The sequence below is a fragment of the Eretmochelys imbricata genome, chromosome 13, assembly GCF_965152235.1.
Source record: "Eretmochelys imbricata isolate rEreImb1 chromosome 13, rEreImb1.hap1, whole genome shotgun sequence".
Taxonomy (NCBI): Eukaryota; Metazoa; Chordata; order Testudines; family Cheloniidae; genus Eretmochelys; species Eretmochelys imbricata.
Genome location: NC_135584.1, coordinates 20,252,718 through 20,273,589, shown reverse-complemented (window position 1 = coordinate 20,273,589; position 20,872 = coordinate 20,252,718). Strand labels below are relative to the sequence as shown.

Genomic DNA, 20,872 nt, shown 5'->3' with positions numbered 1-20,872 from the left:
CCAGTTCTCTCATGGCAACGGGTTCCACATCTTGTTACCAATTTCTGAACCAACCTATCCTCAAGAAAAATGCTCTGAAAGATCTGAGGATCTTTCAGTGTTTCTAGTGCTGACTCAAGCAAGCAAATACTGTACTATTAAGAATTTTTTAAATTCCACATAAAGTCAAGGCATTATGACTTTCAGTTAGGGCAGTTTATTTGTCATTTTGAACAAATGAGGCAAGATATTTGAGCAAGATTATTCAAACAAAATCTCCTGTATCAAACTCAAAGGAAATGCAATAAGTCACTATTTCATACATATACAAACTAATGACAATACTAATATATACAAACAGTCAGATCTTACAAAATAGCATTTCAAGTCAGCACTTTATGCTGGTATCACTAATTTGTTACAAAAAGTTAAAGCTACAAATTTCACATTATTAAGTCTCACGTAACTGACAGCATCAGCATCTTTGCAGGTTGGAAAGTGAAGATGACAGTTTGTCCAAAACACTTTTCAGCAATGAATATGGACCCATAAAGCATGTGAATATAATTTCACAATGAAATGAACATATTGCTTAAAAATGTTGCCTGAATTGCCTTTCCTCAGGATATAAGCCTCAGTTGTCACAGGTTGGAGGAATTTGAGTGAGCATATATGAGGCTCCTGCAGGGGATCTGAAACAGGAAATGTTTTCTCTAGTTAAAATGACCAATTCCTGAAGGTGAAAAAATTCCCATATTTGTTCAAACTCCAAGAGTAGCAAATCTAGTTGTAAGCCTCAACTCTTATGGGGATTAAAGGCAGATTTAAGAGAAAATTAAAACATTGGACCACTTACTTTCACATATTTGGGTTATTTTACTGGGATTTTTTCATCAGCAACCATTTCAGTGAAAGTTATTTCACTAACACGTCTTTAGTCATAAGCACTAATTATAGCAATCAAGTTATGTACTCAGTAAAGTGAAAACTGAAGTCAAGCACCCAACTTTGGTGTTTTAAGTAAAACATGGGCTTCTCAATGTCTTCCTGTTGATGAAAGAAGTTTGGTCTATCAGTGGTAAATATAGTACAAAGGAAACCATTCCTAACAGAATGGTCTACTTGACATGTAAGCAATGCACATAGCTTGCTACCAAGTCACTCATATTGTATATGTGCATCATGCCAGAGGCAAAATGTATATGTACTAGAAGTAACTAAGCCATGAGCCAGTATTTAAAATGAAAAAATTGCATCTTGTCACTGGAAGCTTCATTTAACCAAGGGAATGTAATGAACATTAGCCCTAAAAAAAACCCAACCCACATTTCAGCATCTTTAATAAATATTTTTGAGTGAGCAAATACACACATTGGATGAATTTTTAATAAGTACTGCAGATGGTGTGTGTATGTCCAGCATTATTAGTGTGCTGTATTGTCAACACAGGCACTTACTAGCCTGCATGGTTCATTTAAATTGCCAGATTCTTATTGCTAAGAGATTGTCATCTACTAACACAAACAGAGGTTTAAATTATTTAGCTTGTGCTATGAAAGTGATTAACTCAGTTTACTTGATTTCTTTCAAGATCTTCATCCTAGAAACTTTTGCAATATTAGAGGCTATCAAAAATCATAACTTCCCAACAGCTTGTTAATGTGGGTATGCATGAAATGTATTGTTCCCAGCTCATGCCAGAAGCAATTGCCTACGCCTCTTTCCTTCCAGAGTCTGCCTGACTAGGCTGCTGAGCTCTTGGAGTCAGTTATATTAGCTCTGTCTATTTGCAGCTGAAGAATAAACTGAAGATATTAAAAGCCAGATCCTCAGGGGTGTAAATTGGCATGACTCCTATGCCAACTGAGCTCACTGATTTACAGCAGCTGAGGGTACAATCCCAAGAAACAAGGTCTAAAACTATAATGCTTCCACCAGCTATGACTGGAACCCTTCTTGTTACTAGAAGCGTTTGATTTCAGGAAACTGATATTTAATTGTGTGTATCGTACCAAGGTCTGGTTCAGAAGGATGACTTGAAAAGTAGGCCCTCCGTCAGAGAGAAAATACTTGAAATACTCGCTCTTTACAAACATTTCATTTTATGTGGAATAACTAGATACAACTACAAGTGGATCCTAAAATTAAATTCAACATTAGCTTTGCTCTACCACTGCCAAAGCACAGCACACCCACTGTGAGGTCTCTGCGTCTATGACTGGAGATACCTGGATTACGTTTTCTGTTTTGCTCTTCATCATGTCAGTGTAAGTTATTAAACCATTTTAAGGTAACCTGACTCACACTGATGGTAAGTGTACAATCTGGTGATTTTCCACAACTCGTTAATACCATGAAAAAGGCAGACTTTTCCATAGTTATCCCAGATAGAAAACACACTGTTTACCAGTATCCAGAAAAACTGGAAGAGAGATTGATCGTAGCCATATTAAATGCAGAACAGGTTAAGTTGGAACTTCAGTCGCCCAGCTCCTCTGGCATCAATATATTGTTGTTTAAACTTTTGGGTAACCTAACTTTATTTTCAGCTTAGCTTTTCTGCCATACTTGACCTCTAAGTAAAACATTATGCAATTTTTCATCTAGAGATGGAGGCTTGAAATTGTAAAGCCCTGTAAATCACCATAATTAGTGAAATGTTTAAATCCTCTCCTTCCTGGAGCAAAAAATATCTGATTTCCCAAGTGAGTGTTCACACAGAACTTTTTAGCTCTCTAATGCTAGTAGGAACTAAATGAAGATATTTCCCAGGATGCAGATGAAGGGACATTTGCTGCATTTTACATTGGAACTCTGCGTGGTTTAAGTGAGAGACTTTTAAACTGCAGAATAGCATTTGATGGAAATAGAGCTACATGCTTAATCTACCACTATTAATTTATACAGTTCTCACAAGACAAAACTACGGTCTCAAAAAACATTTGCTTAAAGCGCACCGGGTAAGGCATGGGGCTTATTACAGGCTTTTCAAAAGTAAGATTTGTTCCTTTCCAAAGGTGGGAATAGTTTCTGCATCTTCTTGTCTACTCTTTTCAGTGACCTCTTCAATTTGCTAACACTTTCCATGGTACCTTAACAGTAATAAGATAGTTAAAATGTTTGAAACTGAGCCCGTACAAAAAAAAAAAAAGAAAGATGCAGCTTTTAAACACCACAGTACATATTAAAAGGGAAGAAAATGGACTACTGAAAGTTACGTCAAGAAAATGAACCAACGTTAGTCTTATTTGTATCTGTTCCCCTGATTTAAAACAAGTTTAATCTAAAAACAGTAACATAACTCCTCTGAAATAATACACTTTCTATTTTAAATATATCCAACATTAAAACATACCATTATCCATCCATCAGGATGTCCCACTTAATGGCATTCCTGAGTTCAGAAAGGTGCTATGGAAAAATAAGTGAGCAGAAGTTTTGCTCCCTACTTTGCTAACACATTTCAATAGAAATCAATCTGCGTAGTAGTCATAAAAGCAAGGTTCTGATTGTTTCAGAGGGTGGACATTTATTCTACCAGTGGCGCTTTCAAAAGTTCTGCTGCCGACGTTTCTTGGCTTCGATGGCATCAAGGATTGGCTGCCGTTTAGACTGATACTTCTGGCGGATCTCTTCAATTTCCTGTTCCATCATGGGATCGAGGGCAGAGAGTCTCCTCTGAAGTTCCTCTACGCCCCAGCTCTTTAACTAGCAGAAAGGAAACAGAATGCATACCAACATCAGAGCCTGTGCAAATACTGGACAGAAAAGATCAACATTTCTGCAGGGAATTCTGCTCTGACAGATTATAAACATTCACACAGCATCCTAACAGTAGGCAGAAAAATGGTTCTGAACTAACCAAGGAAAAAGCAAGAAGGGGTAATTGAGAAACAAAAGGACAAGTAAGTGACATGCTTGTAAAATGTATGTGTGTCAAATATGGGTTACTATAGCCCTTTCGATTTACATAATCCGGAAGCAAGCACCCTTTTCTCTTCAAAACCAGGATTACTGCCAATCATCCCCATGCACGTTCCAAAATTAAGCTGCTTCTTGAAGCAAGAGAGTGGGATCAAATACACATCACAACAGGTGGGCCAATTCCCAGGAAAGCAAAGAGTCAGTGCCTAGGCTTCAAGCTATTATAAAACCCTTAGAAAGGAACCTCTCATGATGTGTATGTGGCAAGAATTCCCACTCACTGTCTAGCTACAAGGAATTAAGAACCAGAGAGGAGTGTAGAAAATGTAAATTATAACCAGCTAGGAATAGCTTGCTATGAGACCCAAAAAGCCAGAAGTCCCAGAGGTCAAACTTACTGATACCCTACGATGTCCAAAATATATCTTTCATCCCAAATCGCGAAGTAGAAATAGTACATTCATCTTTCTTATGAATCAAGTCAGATTCCAAGGCCAGGAGGAACCATTGTGATAATCTTGTCTGGTCTTCTGTATAACACAGGCCATAGAACTTCCCCACGATAATTCCTAGAGCAGAGCTTTTAGAAAAACATCCAGTCTTGATTTAAAAATTGCCAGTAATGGAGAAGCCACCACAACCCTTGGTAAATTGTTCCAATGGTTAATTACTCTCATTGTTTAAAAGGTATGCCCTAGTTCCAGTCTGAATTAATCTAGCTTCTGCTTCCAGTCATTGGATTGTGTTATACCTTTGTCTGCTAGATTCTAGAGCCCATTATTAAATGTTTGTTCCCCATGTAGGTACTTAGACTAATCAAATCATCCTTTAACTTTCTCTTTGTTAAGATAAATAGACTGAGCTCCTCGAGTCTATGGCTATAGGGTGTGGTTTTATCATAATTCTTGTGGCTCTTCTCTGAACTCTCTCCAATTTATCAAACATCCTTCTTGAACTGTGGGCACCAGAACTGGACAGCGTATTCCAGCACTTGTGCCAATTACAGAAGTAAAATACCCTCTCTTCTCCTACTCGAGGTTCCCATTTATGCATCCAAGGACTGCATAGGCCCTTTTGAAAACAGAGTCACATTGGGAGCTCATGTTCAACTGATTATCCCCATATACATCTTTTTCAAAGTCACAGGATGGAGGACTCCATCCTGAGAAGCAGTATGGTCTACATTCTTTATTTCTAGATGTACACATATAGCTGTGTTAAGACACATTGTTTGCTTGGCCCCTTACAAGAGATCTAGATAGTCTGTATCAATGACCTGTTTGCTTCCTTATTTACCACTAGGGTTGCCATCTTTGTAATGGCTGGTAACTGGACCCCCAAGGCCCTGCCCCACCTCTCCCCACACAAGGCCCTGCTTCCTTCTCTGCCTCTTCCCCACTTCAGTCATTCGCTCCTCTCCCTACTGCGCCTAGATCATCTCCACCTCTCCTAGCTGGGCTCCCTCTGCTTCGGGGCTGGGACAGGAGCTGCTGCAGCCTGACAAGGAGCTTGTGTTCAGGTAGGAGGCAACCTCAGCTGAGCAGGGGCTGGTGAGAGTTAATGACCCAGCACCTTCCCCTACTCCGCGGTAACCAGGCTTTTGGTGTCCAGTCAGTATATCTGACCGGAGACTGCCAGGTCCCCTTTTTGACCAGACTTTACACTAAAAAACCAGGCACCTGGCAACCCTACATGGCACCTGGACACAAAAGCCAAAAACCAGACTGTCTGGGTAAAATCCAGCTGGGTGGCATCCCTATTTATTACTCCTACAATTTTTGTCATCTGTAAACTTTCTCAGTGATAACTTTCCATTCCACTAGTAAAATAATTGGATATACATCTCGCTATATCTGAATAATGTGTCTTGTTCCTCTAGTGTAGCATCTCATGTATTTGATAAGCCCTGAAAGATGTGAAATGAAAAAGTATGTATGGACCATGTGTCCACTGGATTTAGAGGACCAAAGGGATGTTTTTCTTTGTAAAATGATAGGAATTGTATAGCATAAGAAGGGAAAAGATAAGCACCTAACCAGGGTTTAAACTTTGAAATATTAGAAGAAATTTCATAAAATGGGGAACTTCCCATTGGTTTGGGCTAATATTGAAATACAATCCACGAAGCAAATCAAACAAAAACCCTCCGTCCAAGAGAAGCATTGAAGAAATTTGTTGTACACTGCCGCCATCTACTGGATACTAGCAGAAGCAAGAGAGAAACTTAGACCTGCAACTTGAGTGCCCAGGTGACCAGTGCCCAATAGAAAGTGAGAACGGTACTCCTCCAAGAACCTGGAAACAGGGTATATAAACTTCATGCCAACGCATGGACTGCAAAGTTTGCTGAAACTCCACAGCCAGCCTCTCCCTTCCTCCAGAGTTACAGGATGAAGCAGAGTTAAATGGATCCACAAGCAAGCTTCAGAATTCAGACAAGACTTGGACCTGCCTTATGAACAGCTCTCCCCTCCTCCAAGATTACACAGGGCTAAGAAGTGGTGAGAGTTTGTTTCAGAACGTAAAGAACAGAATAATTCTGTATAAATAACTGAAAGTTGTCTTGAGTCCACATTGTTGAGGTGAGACCTCAAGTAACCATATTTTGATTTTTAAGTAAGTAATGTTATGTGCATGTTCCCCTTTGTAAGACCAAACAAACTAGCCAAAAAGTGACGTAAGAAATAACTTTAAGCAATTACTTTTGATATTGTAAGTTTGTCCCTTTCACATCAAAGCATTCAACTATCGGGGATCACACTCTTAAAAACATTTATCTGAAGACTAGTACATGCTTTTAATCCTTGGAGTACTGGAAACATGAAAAATGTATTTGAGGTACTAAAGAATTGAAAACTGATTATGGTAACTGAATATAAAAGAGAGAGTACTATGGCACCTTCGAGACTAAAATTTATTTGGGCATAAGCTTTTGTGGGCTAAAACCCACTTCATCAGATGCATGCAGTGGAAAATACAGTAGGAAGATCCATTTTTTCATGTGTGTGTATGTGCGTTGCCATACCAACTGCAACGAGACCAATTAAGGTGGGCTATTATCAGCAGGAGAAGAAAAAACCTTTTGTAGTGATAATCAGAATGGCCCATTTCAAACAGTTGACAAGAAGGTGTGAGTAACAGTAGGGGAGAAAAAAATTAGCATGGGGAGATAGTTTTTACTTTGTGTAATGACCCATCTACTCCCAGGCTTTATTCAAGCCTAAATTAATGGTGTCCAGTTTGCAAATTAATTCCAATTCTGCTGTTTTCCAATGAGAAACTTAGGCTTGAATAAAGCCTGGGAGTGAATGGGTCATTACACAAAGTAAAAACTAAGTTTCTCATTGGAAAACAGCAGAATTGGAATTAATTTGCAAACTGGACACCATTAATTTAGGCTTGAATAAATAATGAATAATAAATTTATTATTTAAATCCGTTAAACAAATGGTTTTGGTGGTCATTTCAGCCTGCGGATTACTCAGAAAATACTTACCAACTCCCATCTCCCCAAAACAGTCACACACTTGTGTGCAATTACTTCTATAAATATTTGCACAACTCTTGACAATATTTTCTGCAGAACTTCTTGCAGGAAAGCATGGGAAGGACAAATAAAATATGCAATAGAATTTGTGGTTTTATGTGAACAAAATATATTTTTAGAGGTTAACTAACATTTTAATTATTTCTCTTTACTTCTGTTAAATGCAAATGGCACTCCTCTAATTGTTTAATTTTTAATTATGCAGCTATAGTGGTTGTTTAGTCATTTACCAACCAATACCACACAGTTAACACAATTATTTCCTATTAAATAATAATTTGCCTTATACTTCTAATGACAATTGCTGTAATTTCAGAGTCCTCAATGTACTAAAATGTTAATTAACTAGCTGGATTTCTCTTAAGTGCTCAGCAAATTAGTTACTCCTTTCCTAGACTTTTCTTAGACTGTAGAGTGATAATTCTTGGAAGTCACAAGGTTATCTGTTAGTAGATCCAGCATGACTCAGTTTTTGGAATTTCATTAGTGTTTTTATGCAAGATAAGACATTTCCCACCAGCAACTACTTTAAGATCATTATTAATACATACATTATAACAATCCTAGCACAAGAAAGCTTTTTAGCAAGGATACAGAGTGATTTTGCCTATCTAGTATAAAAATTGTTCACTAGAAAGACGTGGTGTTCGCCATCAGATATATATACTTTAAACACGTTAATACAACTTTTAGACAGCAGTCTAAAGCTGATGTATGGCACCTGTTATCTTTTTGTACTGATTTAACAATCTGTTTTAGAGAAGATAATTATTCAATATTCTCCCCGTTAGAAATCTGGGGAATATAACATAGTCAAGTAAAGTCAGACAAGAGGAAAACATTAATTCAATGCCGAGTATGTAGATTAAATGGCTACATCATCTTAAACCTTGAAATGGCTATCATTCCCCACAGAACAGCCAGCATTAATACGACAAACCTGAAGTTTTAGAAATGACATGACACCTCATGCTTCAGGGTTTATGCCAAACTAACTACTAGAGATTAGGAGGTTTCCCTGGGGAGAGTATTCTCTCTCTGCCTATTGCAGGGTTTCTTGCACCTTCTTTGAAGCAGCTGATGCTGGCCACTGCCTGAGAAAGGATGCTGAAACAGGTGGACCACAGGAGTTGATTCAGAATGGCACTTTTTATGTTCCCAACATCACAGTACATGTGAAGTCTCAGACCTCATCTTCAAGGCTCTTACTGACACAGGCCAGGGACACTTAAGTAACCTCAATCTGGAATGAAGACCACAATTGTCAACTATGCCCAAAGCAACTATCTACTGCAAGCCTAATACTTGTTTGTGCTGGAGCCATTCTGGGACCAGAACTCTCACTTTCAGAAACCAAGATCACACCTCACCAGCCTCCATCCAAGTGCAGGGTGTGCTTTTGACTTGGCTTTCATAAATAAAAGCACATAGCACTTCATAACAAAATAAAATCCATAGACTATTTCTCCCCTTGGTGAGAGGAGAGACATGGAGAAGGTACCATATACAGCACATATTGCTTAATGCATCTCTAAAAGATGCTCAGACACCATGCTGATGGGTAGGGTACAAGAACCTGAAAAGAGGTGAAAAATTGGAACAGCAAAGGTGTTGTGGATCAATGTTGAGAGACGCATTGGTGGAGTGGTGGGAAGGAAACAAAAATCGCACCTACCCAAAGCTAGGGCTATGAGTCCTTCACTTTAATCTATAATAAAATTATATGGGGTTATCAATATAAACCACATATCTTTGCTGAAACCCTATGCAGTTAGTTTTCAGAGTAGCAGCCATGTTAGTCTGTATTCGCAAAAAGAAAAGGAGTACTTGTGGCACCTTAGAGACTAACAAATTTATTTGAGCATAAGCTTTCGTGAGCTACAGCTCACTTCATCAAATGCATCCGATGAAGTGAGCTATAGCTCATGAAAGCTTATGCTCAAATAAATTTGTTAGTCTCTAAGGTGCCACAAGTACTGTTTTCTTTATGCAGTTAGTGTAAACCCTTTTCATATGTCAGTAATCACAATTGTAATGGATTTCAAATCCACTACAATCTGAATCCACTAATCTGAAAGGTCATTTTATTAAGGTTGTTCCCTACCCACACTGTATCACTACCAAAATAAACTCCTCTTTTGCCTAAAAAATGTCATGGCCCCCATTCTGTTTGGGTAATTGGGGCCCCAATACAAACCATACAGACCATTATTTTCTACAATCTATTACATTTTTACCTTACACATATCTGTCGTGGAGCAGTGTCACAAACTTCAGTATCCCATGAATTTATGCTGACTGGAATTTATTTTTTTTAGGAAAAAATGCCAGAAGCAAAATGATAGGAAAGAAAGGAAAAATTGTCTCATGCTGCACAGATATTTGGGGGTAGAGGTAGTCTCGTCCAGTCCCCTGTGCTGAGGCAGGACCACATATATATTGACCATCCATGACAGGTGTTTGTCTAACCTGCTCTTAAAAACCCCCAACAACAGGGATTCTACAGCTTCCTTTGGAAGCCTATTCTAGTACTTCACTATCCTTAGAAATTAGAAAGTTTTTCTAACTATAACTTAAATCTCCCTTGCTGCAGACTAAGCTGATTGCTTCTTGTCCTACCTTCACTGGACATGGAGAACAATTGATCACTGTCTTTTTTTATTCTATGCATCCGATGAAGTGGGCTGTAGCCCACGAAAGCTTATGCTCAAATAAATTTGTTAGTCTCTAAGGTGCCACAAATCCTCCTGTTCTTTTTGCGGATACAGACTAATACGGCTGCTACTCTGAAACATTTTTTATAACAACCCTTAAAATATTTGAAGGCTTATCAGGTCCCCCCTCAGTCTTCTTTTCTCAAGATTAAACATGTCCTAGGTTTTTTAGGTTTTTTTTTAAACCTTTATTCATAGGCCAGGTTTTCTAAACCTTTTATCATTTTTGGTGCTCTCCTCTGTACTCTCTCCAGTTTGTCCACAATCTTTCCTAAAAGTGTGGTGCCCAGAACTGGACACAGTGCTCCAGCTGAGGCCTCACCAGCACTGAGCAGAGCGGGACAATTACCTTACATATGACATTCTTATTAATACACAGCAGAATTATATTAGGCTTTCTTGCAACTGCATCACATTGTTGGCTCATATTCAATTTGTGAGCCACTATAACTCCAGATATATTTCAGCAGTACTACTACCTATCTAATTAATCCCCATTTTGAATGGTGCATTTGATTTTTCCCATCTTATGTATAGTACTTTACACTTGTCTTTAGTGAATTACATCTTGTTGATTTCAGATCAATTCTCCAATCAATCAAGGTCATTTTGAATTTTAATCCTGTCCTCCAATGTGCTTGCAACCCCCTCCCAGCTTGGGGTCATCTACCCATTTTATAAACATGCTCTCTACTCCATTATCCAAGTCATTAGTACAAATATTGACTAGGGCCCCACTATATGCATCCTCCAAGTTTAACAGCAACCCATTGATAACTAATCTGAGTACGGTCTTCCAAAAACTTGTGTACACACTTGATAGTAATTTCATATAGACAACATTTCCCTGGTTTTCCTATGAGAATGTCATGTGGGACTGTGTCAAAAGCATTACTAAAACTCAAGACATATCACATCTACAGCTTCTCCTCTCCCCTAAGCCATTGACCCTGTCAAAGGAGGAAATTAGGTTGGTCTGGCATGATTTCTTCTTGACAAATCCATGCTGGCTATTCCTTATATCCCTACTATCCTCTAAGTGCCTACAAACTGTTTAATAATTTGTCCCAGTATTGAAGTTAGGCTGACTGGTCTATAAATTCCCCAGGTCTGTTTCCCCCACCCCTTTTTAAAGATAGGCAAATATACTAGCTTTCTCCAGTTCTTTGAGAGCTCATCTGTCCTCTATAAGTTCTCAAAGACAATTACTAAAGGTTCTGAGATTCCTTCAACTAGTTCCTTAAGTACCCTCGGATTAATTTCATCAGGCCCTGCTGACTTGAATAATTTATCTAAATATTCTTTAACCTGTTCTCTCTCTATTCTGGCTTGTGTTACCCTCCCCCTTGTTGTTAATATTAATTATATTGAATACCTGGTCTCCATTATCATTTTACTGAAGGCAGAAGTAAAACAGATTTTAAACACCTCGGTTTTCTTGATGTCATCTTCTTCCTGTTATGTAGTAGACCTACACTGTGTCTCTCTCTTACTCCTAACGTATTTAGGAAACTACCTTGCCTTTTACATCCCTTACTAGGTGCACCTCACTTGTGCTGTAGCCTTTCCTATTTTGTCCTTACATGCTTGTTCTAGTCTTTTATACTCATCCTTAGTAATTTGTCCATGTTCCCATTTTTTGTAGGAGTTCTTTTTGATTTTTAGGTCATTAAAGAGCTCCAGATCGAGCCATATTGGCCTCTTACTATTCTTCCTATCTTTCCTTCACTTCAGGATAGTTTGCTGTTTTGCCTTTAATATTGTGTCTCTGAAAAACAACCCGCTCTCCTGAACTCCTTTTTTCCCTTATATTTTCTTCCCGTGGGAGCTTACCTACCAGTTCTCTGATCTCGTTTAGAACTACTCAAAATTAACAGCTTTATTTTTCCTGCAGATATTTCAAATGACCTCCTTACATCACACTGATACACAACAGGAGACAAACTATCTGATCAGTGATGCAGCTGCTCATGAGGAAGTCTCACCAACTCAACCAACTGTAAATTTATACATTTGTCCTTCAAATTTTGTACATCGTTTGTAAAGAGTACAGGAATCACGCTTCTATTCTGGCAAACTCCCATACATAATCCAAACTGCAGAAAAAAGGGGACTAAATTGCTTTTCAATATCCCTACATCTCTATATTAGATAAGGTGATGGGCACCTTAGAGATAGACAATTATACCCACGCCCCAACTTGCTGAGAAAAGACTCAAGGCATCCATGACATCCCTTTGCAGTCAGATCAGGAAGACTTATAGATAACTTTCTACCTGATGTCATGTAATGTTTAAACGATCAATCTGCTTCTCTGAGTTTGTTTTTTCATTTCAATCCTTAAAAAATAGGAAAAAGATTAACACATTTAATTAGTCAAGTGAGATGTCACTGCGATGTTTAATTTTATTGAATGTAAAAGATCCTAAGCAGAAAAAAAAATGAATAAATAATGGATCTAAGCAGACATGTTAGACATAGCCACCGGTTATATATCCAAGGGCACAGTGCTCTGTAATTTATACCTCTACAATTCTGCCAGCTCCAGAGACAGTCTTATAACAGCTACAGTATTTCTAGCCAGACTATGCCAGATTTAAATTGCACAAAAGATTTAGCTTAAAAACACAAACTAAGGGTGGAAAATTACCACCCTTCCCCACTGCTCTAAACAAGTAAAAACAGGAGACACTAGAGTGCAAGTATTCCAATATAAATGATTCAAAATCCAAAGAGAGAAGCAAGCAAGCAGGGGTTCTATTAAATAGCATAGTGAAGTCCTTTTATTATCCAGAGAACAGGTACAGCAGTGATAGTGTAAGCTTTCCCTGGCAAGTGACCTTAATCCTGGTCTTCAGGGACCATTTCTAGGAGCAAGGGGAAAGAGTCATGTCTCATTTGTGACAAAAATGCCACTGATGGTGTCAACTGAGTTGTGCTGACATTGCCCACTAGGAGCTAGTCTGAAACCAATTTTATTTTACATGCTCTTTGCCAACAGCCCGTTAGCAATGTGAAGTCACTACTGATCTGGACCAGATCTGAACTAGTGACAGATGTAAAAAGGTCCATAGCTTGTGACTAATTATATATATATATATATATATATATATAAGAAAAGTTAGGAATAGAAAAGATGCAACTGCAATTTACCAGCAGCTTTCATATATTTCCCCTACAGGCTAGTATTTCTACAAGCCAGTTCTCTGGCTCCAGTGTATGAAATCAGATTCGGACCAAACTGCACACAAGCCACAGAATGGTCTCTGAGGGCAGCTAAAACCTTTGAATCCCAATTCTTCTTGCAATTCTCGTTATCTGCTGACATTGAACCTCACCCCTCAATTAGCACAAAGCCCTTTCTTAGCATCTTTGCCACGGCTCATGCCGTTTAAAATTTTTTTTTTTTTTTAAAAATAGACTCTCTAAAGCCAGCAGGCTGTCAGGAACTCAGGTATGGGCAGTCAGATCCAGTGGTTAGACCTGTAGGCAAATTGAACCAGAGTCAATAGCTAGGAACTGGGGGGCCAGATGAGGTGGTAGGAACCAGAAACAAGGTGGGGGTTTCTCCCAGCAACAGGTCAGGGATCTACCTTTTTACATGGATGACTTCCTGGCCCTCTTTCTGGGCTTAAATAGTAGGTCTGAGCCAATCAGAGGTCATGGGAGGAGCTGCCAGTCACCTCTACCGTGGGCAGCACTTCTTGCAGTGACTGGTTTCCCAGGATGTATTGTGTGTTGACAGTGCCTCTGCCACGGTTGCCTGGTGGAAGCGCTGCTCACCTGGAGCCCCACAGACCCAGGTTCAAGTCCCACAAATCCTGACACAGGCCGGTGTTGCATTTGCTCCACAAGAGCACAGCCCCTACTCCATTGCCAATAAGGGCACATGGTTCTTTCAGCACCACAGTGCAAATTCACCACCAAGTACTGATTTTTGCTACAAAAGCAAACTACTGAGGCTAAAAAACAATCATTCCACACTCCCCACACACACTTTCAGTAACTGACAATGGCTGAATAAGCAGTTTTATAGCACAAAATAAAAAATGCTTAGTCTTAGTAGCAAAACAATTGCACATTTTATTAACTATATTAACCTCTACAGTGTCAAATTCTTAACTAAGCTGTAAAATTCATTTTAGAAAATAAACTTTCCAGACAGCCTTTCACAAATGAATGGAACATGATATAGTTTGAACCAGTTACATCATAACCAACTGTCTTTCATCCTGGCTACAAGTGATTAATACACGAATGCTTTATTTCTAGCAGAAAGGACATAGTTTAATTCCTTTCACAATTGGTTAGAGAGTTCTCATTTGATTATGTAGCTCTGTGCTTTGTCTCTATTGACTCAACTGTTGAGTTTTCAAAATAAGGTGTTATTCACCTCTGAAGTGCATCCTACATACAGTGCATGTCAGCCAAACACAAAGATGAATGTACACAAATGATAGAACAGAAAGCTTTATGAAAGAACAGGAGGCCATAAATAAACAAAGTGCTCTTCAAAAAGATAAATTAAATTCCTAAAGTCAAGACACTATGAAGCCACAGAAAGATTGGTTAGAAATTGCAAGGATTTTGCAGTTTTATTAAACACCCAGCTGCCTTCCACTCTTGTTAACCTGACCATTATTCTTAGGGATCAGAGGGGCAGATTTACAGTTTCTCCATCTGATCATCAAGCAACTTAAACCTAATTTTAGCAGTGAACCTGTGCTCAAAACACATCCCAAAGTTGCTGCAGGAGGAAGGTGGCAGGTAAGATTTAAGTAACAAATCCTAAAAGGCTGGCAGCCATGCAAAACCTTTTGCCAGAAACAGGGCACTATTAAAATCTCATGCTAGTATCAAGAGGTAAGGGAACAGGATGTTCGCAATAGCATTTCCAAAGCCAACCTCAGTAGCCACAGCTAGAACTTAGTTGCTAGTAAGATTCATTTTTTTCAGGAAAATACAACAAAACCTAAATGTTGTTAGCAAGAAAAACACAGGGTTTTTAGAAGGACTTCAGTGAAAAGGTACTTGTACCTAGTGCACAGAGGGGAGTCCCCTTTCCTTCCCCAGTTACTCTTCCAACTTTCCATACACACTTTTCAATGGTTTTCAACTGATTTTCTCTCATATGCCTGGTTCTCACCTACCACCTTTTGCTCACATATTCTGACTGGCTTTTACTGTGCCTGACCAGTGTCAAACCTCCATTTCTGTTGTCTATAGAAAATAGGTTTTGCCAAATAATTTCATCAGGAGGTTTGGAAGTTTCCAAGATTAAAATACAAGAGGAATAAAGCTGAAGCTTCATGGGGAAAGAACCTCCTGATGGTTGAAATACATCTGAGCCAGACAAGTAAAGCTAACAAAATGACATTTTTTAAACTTTTATTAAATGTATTTTCCATTTATGCTCAGTTCACACACCAAAATTTAACAACCTTTGAACGCCTATCAACCATCTAAAATGCCCCAAGGAAATTCAAAACAGCTTAGATTTTTATGTCAGCAGGGTACTAAACTGAGTATTTGCTTGTGAGTATTAGACAGGAGAAATTTAGATATGACTTGGGGGAAAAAAGTTACTCAAGCTATGCTAACTCATTAAATGCCAAAATGTGATCTGCTACTAGAGATCCAGTATCTTGAAAATCACATGCATCCAGCGAAGTGGGTATTCACCTACGATAGCTTATGCTCCAATAGGTCTGTTAGTCCATAAGGTGCCACAGGACTCTTTTCTGCTTTTATCTTGAAAATGTTATTACAACATGTTTTAGGACTGATATGGATTTTCAGATTAAGTATTGTTTCCTATATTTGTTCCATTAAAATCTAACACAATTACACAAAAAATGGCATGCTATAAATTAGAGTAGGAAGCTAATATTTGAGACCCATTAGTGATTTTGGCTGCTCCTATTTTTGGGTGCCTGAGCTGACACACACATTAAAGGGTTCCTGATTTTCAGAAAAGTTCTGCGAGTACATCTGCTACAAATCAAACCCCTTTAAGGAACTGATCATTGGAATGGACACCCAAAAATTGAGGCACCCAAAATCATTAGTCACTTTTGAAAAAACCTTGCCAAAGGAGTGTTACACTATAAAGAGGTTACCCAAATGTAGGGTGCAGAAAGGAAGAAGCAAATAAGGATGGTGTTAAGGGTCACCATCCGCAAAGGGTGATGCTGCATTAATTATTGAAGGGAAACAAATTGGGCACAAAACTCTGAAACCCTAAGGAGGAAAGAGTGATTGATTGTTTTGAAGACAGTGGACAGACTGAGCAGGGTGAGAACTGAGAAGAGATACTTGTACAAGGCCAAGTGCTATTGACCTTAAGTGACATTAGCGAGACTCAGCGGGTGGGCAAAAGTTTGATTGCAGAATAGCCCAAGAAAGGAGAGGAAGTTGAAGTATTAGGAGCAGACAGCATGCTCAGGGAGCTTATATGTGAAGAGAGATGTGACAGTAGATGGAGAGGCAGGAGGGGTCACAGGGTGCAGGTTATAAATAGCATGCTTGTATGTTATATAGAAGTTGCAACATATCCCGGTTCACTTTATGTCTTCATGGCACACAGATAAAGAACCTTAAATGTAGATGGACAGGTATATGAACTCATTCAAAATAAAATTTGGCATACATTTTAATTGTTACCAAACTATTTGCTTCAAATTTCAGGTCTTCATGAACTGGATATTTTGCAACAATTTGGAATACCATAAAATAAGTAAATCTCACAAAATATCTGAGCCTCTTGTACATAACAATACAGATCAAGCTGCATGGAGTTGCCAGATTTAACCCCAGAAGTGGCTACATTTCAGTGGCAGGTGAAGGGATTCCTATAAATAGTGTGTTAAGTGCTTAGAGATCCTTTGGGATGGAAGACATTTCATTCAAGAGACTACGTGCACTTGTGTTTCAATGACCTTGGCTCAAAGAACTATATCATCAATACTATCAGGATGTTTTCCCTTTAATAAAACCTAGGTCAATACCTAGAAATTTATTATTCAGCCTCCTACTAGTCTGTTTTTGATGCTTATCCACCTACATTTTTGTACTTTTCATTCTCCATTTGTAAACCATGAATTTTATTCCTGGGCCACAATTGCTGATTTGACGTTATTCATACCCAATTTATTTGCAACCCAACAAACTGTATCGAGAATCCAAACTTCAGTGTGTTACATTAGACACTAAGACAGATAGTATGTAAAGTCTCAAATTTTCGAGTATAAGAGCTGTGACCGATGTAAGAGCTTAGGCCATTCTTGGTACAAGCCTTTTGCACCCTGAAACAATGGTTAAGCATCATGCCAAAAATATGCACTTTTTAAAATAAGAGTCCTTGAGTACAGCAAATTATTGAACAATGCTACCAGCTTGTTTTCTGAGGTCCCAATCAACCAGCAAAAAGTTTGTAATTCTTCTGGCAAAAATAAGGTAAATGCAGAGAGGCATTTCATATGCTGAGCAGTGAGTGGTACAGAATTCAGATCTTGAAACTGGCAAGATTTTGGCTTTGTTAAAAACAAGTATTTTTCCTCTCTAGCACTTTCCCTTGAAATGCTGGCTCAACATTACCTGCATATATTAAACACTAACATAAAAATTAAGGTCTCATTCTCATCTACATCAATACCCATGGAAACAGACATTAAATATTTTATCACTCTAGAACAAGTTGCCCAATGCAAGAAATTGTTTTAGAAATCACAAAACTGGGACCACTAATAGATTTAATTATAAACATGGTCAAACATCTGCAGTCAATCTTACTCATCTTGCCTTAAATACCACAGGGCTTGATTTTATGTATATTATTTTAAACATGCTAAATTAAGTCATGAAAAGATATTACAGTTAATAAGCACAAACCACAGTGCTCTAATCTCGATTTTTTTTTTTTAAGCCTTAAAATGTCAGTGAAGTTTGCCTTCGCATCATTGAGAATGGGTGAATGCAAACACTGTGGGATTTCTTGTAAGATTAAAATACAGATATTAATTTTTCAAAGGATTTGAAAAATAAAAATCTGAACAGCATAAGCTTCTGCTTTTAATGTAACTCAATTATTTAGGTAGTGTTCTGGCTACACACACTGTAGGCTGTAGCATGTGGTGTGATTCATACCATCACTTATGCTGGAATTTCCAAGAGGGAGAGAGGGCTGATACTAAACAGTAGGCATAGACATCTCTACACAGAGTTTTTGTATTGCTTTAACTATAGTGGTTTAGAAACTGATTTCCCATCACGGAAATAAGCACTTTCACACCAGCATAACTGTGTCCACACTAGGAGTCATACCAGTTTAGTTATATTGGTATAAAAATGACACCCCTAACTGAAATAGTTAGATGAGTCCGCCTCCCGCCCCAAAACAAAAACAAAAAAACCCCACCTCACCCAAAAACCTGAGTGTAGACCAAACCTTACTGGCTATGAAGGAAAGAAAAGACATAGTTCAGCATACTTGGAATCCTACTCCCAGCTGAATCAAGTGATGGTATTTAAGACAGATTGGTTATGTTACAACAGATCCAGGACAGTTGGGACTTGTACATTTATGTCAGTTCCACTCCACTGTTCATGAATATGGGCTTTTTGCCACTGCAGCTGAATCAGCTCACTGTCTCAGGGTTACACAACAAAGCATCCTTCTTCCCACTCCCTTTCTTCCAGGGCCCAAATCCATCATGAAACCTGGGGATTGCGGAATCATCTAAAATTTTCTACCTCTCCACTGTAAGCCAGTGGGCTTCATCACTGGTTCAGATACCAAAGAACACTCTCCAGGGATTCCAGTCCCTTTTCTTCCGGGATTCAGTACTATTTCTTCCAATTAAAGCTATTTAACACACGTTCAACACAATCATGTCCTTTCACCTCCCAGGGTCTTCTGCAGGGGTCTATCTACTCCATACTGGTAGACAATCCACAGGCCATCTGCCTGGGAGTCTAGACAAACATCTCTTCTTCCTTCTTCCTAGCCTGCTCCCTGTAGATTACATTTTGCAAGCCATCTGCCTGATAATCCTATGTAATTTGGGCTCTTTTCCCTGCTCCATGGTCTCCTGCAGAAGTCTACCAACTCCCTGCATGTCTCCAGCTCAACTGAGCTACTTGCTGGCTTTAAGAGGATCACGTGATCTTCAAGCTATCACCTGATCCTTTCCCTCACAACCTCAGTGGAAACAGATGCTTAAATGAGCTGGGTTGCAGCCCCACCTGCAACACGTCTACACTGCAAAGAAAACTCATGGTATCGAGTCTCAGAGCCCAGGCTCCAGACCAAGCGGTAACATCTACATTGCTATTTTTAGTCCCACAGCCCCATGAGCTGGAGTCAATTGACCTGAGCTCTGAGACTGAGTGCCACAGGTTTTTCTTTGCACTGTAGACACACACTGTAGAGTCAGCTTACCTCTGATATCCACTCTCCAGTCTCTGTGTCTTCCTGTTTTACAAAAAAATTGGAAAGGTCTCGTTTTTTGTTTCACAAGGGAATGGAAGGGGGGAGGAGCCCTTAAAACCTTGAACTTTTTTCACAAAACTGAATTCTTGTTTTCTAGCCAGCACAACTTTGCAGTGTGGCTGCTCACATCCAGGCTAGGCTAACCAGGTGCTTAGAACTGAAAACCATTTTCTTGTTGGGTTAACTGCAGTGAATACATGCCTCAAAGCACATCTTCCAGAAAGGCATCCAGTCTTGATCTGAAGACACCAAAAGATGGAGATCCTATGACCTCCCTTGGTAATTTGGACAGTTAGAACAATCACCTTCCACTGCTTAAAAAGAAAAAAGCTTTATATTTCTAACTTGAATTTCTCTGGTTTTACTTTCAGCCATTAATCTAGCTAAGAAAGGCATAACAAGAATCAAAGAGCCCTTAGGTACAAGCTATTTGCCCCTTGTGAAGGTACTCATACACCACAACCAAGTGACCTCAATCTTCCTTGATATTCACTACAATTTCACCACTTACATATCTGACCTTCTGACCCCTTGTTATCTGAAAGGATTACTGTTATATACCAGTTTATGTTCAGACTTCATGTTTTCTGTATCAAGGACAGCAAATAACTTTAGCGCTCACCACAATTCTATTGTCCCTCCTGTTTATACACATCCATTCTCTCCTTACAGGTCAGCAAGGCCCTTCTCTCTTGGATTATTTTCAGTCATTATGGGAATATTCCAGCCCCTCCCTGCCATTCAGTTTAATAATACAGAGACCCTGCCAGCTGGCAGGGAGGCTGGTAGGGAGAAAAATGAGAGGATCAGAAGTCACAAGCATTTGTAGCTTTATAAACACAAATTCTCCTTTCACCTTTTTGACAGATTTATTTTCTTTGCTTTTCACCATTTGGAAGTTGTTCTATTTCCTCTGAGGGGAATGAGAAGCTAAAATGGCATCTTTGTTGCTGGCAAACAGTCAGAAAATTCCAAATACAGGAAGCAATTACAGACGGATCATAGTGGCCAGTAGTAAAGATCTGTACATTCACTACACAGTTATTGTGAAGTGACTGTACATTGATTATGCAAATCAGGCACCCACTTCCAGATTGTAGGGAACTGTATAACTGAGGAAGCACCATGCAGTGTCGCATCAATAACTAGACCATCACTGACTAGCTCGTATTAGCTGAATTCCATTTCAGTATTGATTATAATAATGCCTGAAACGGT

At 38.9% G+C, this 20,872-nt stretch overlaps 1 protein-coding gene across 1 annotated transcript in view; it reads right to left on the bottom strand.

The window, feature by feature from the left end:
• Positions 1-180: 180 nt before the first annotated feature.
• Positions 181-20,872, bottom strand: part of STK4 (serine/threonine kinase 4) — a 74,200-nt gene continuing 53,508 nt past the window's right edge. The window contains exon 11 of the mRNA XM_077831844.1: positions 181-3,687. Coding sequence (XP_077687970.1) covers positions 3,529-3,687 — 159 coding nt within the window. The 3' untranslated portion in view covers positions 181-3,528. The remainder of the gene's footprint in view (positions 3,688-20,872) is intronic.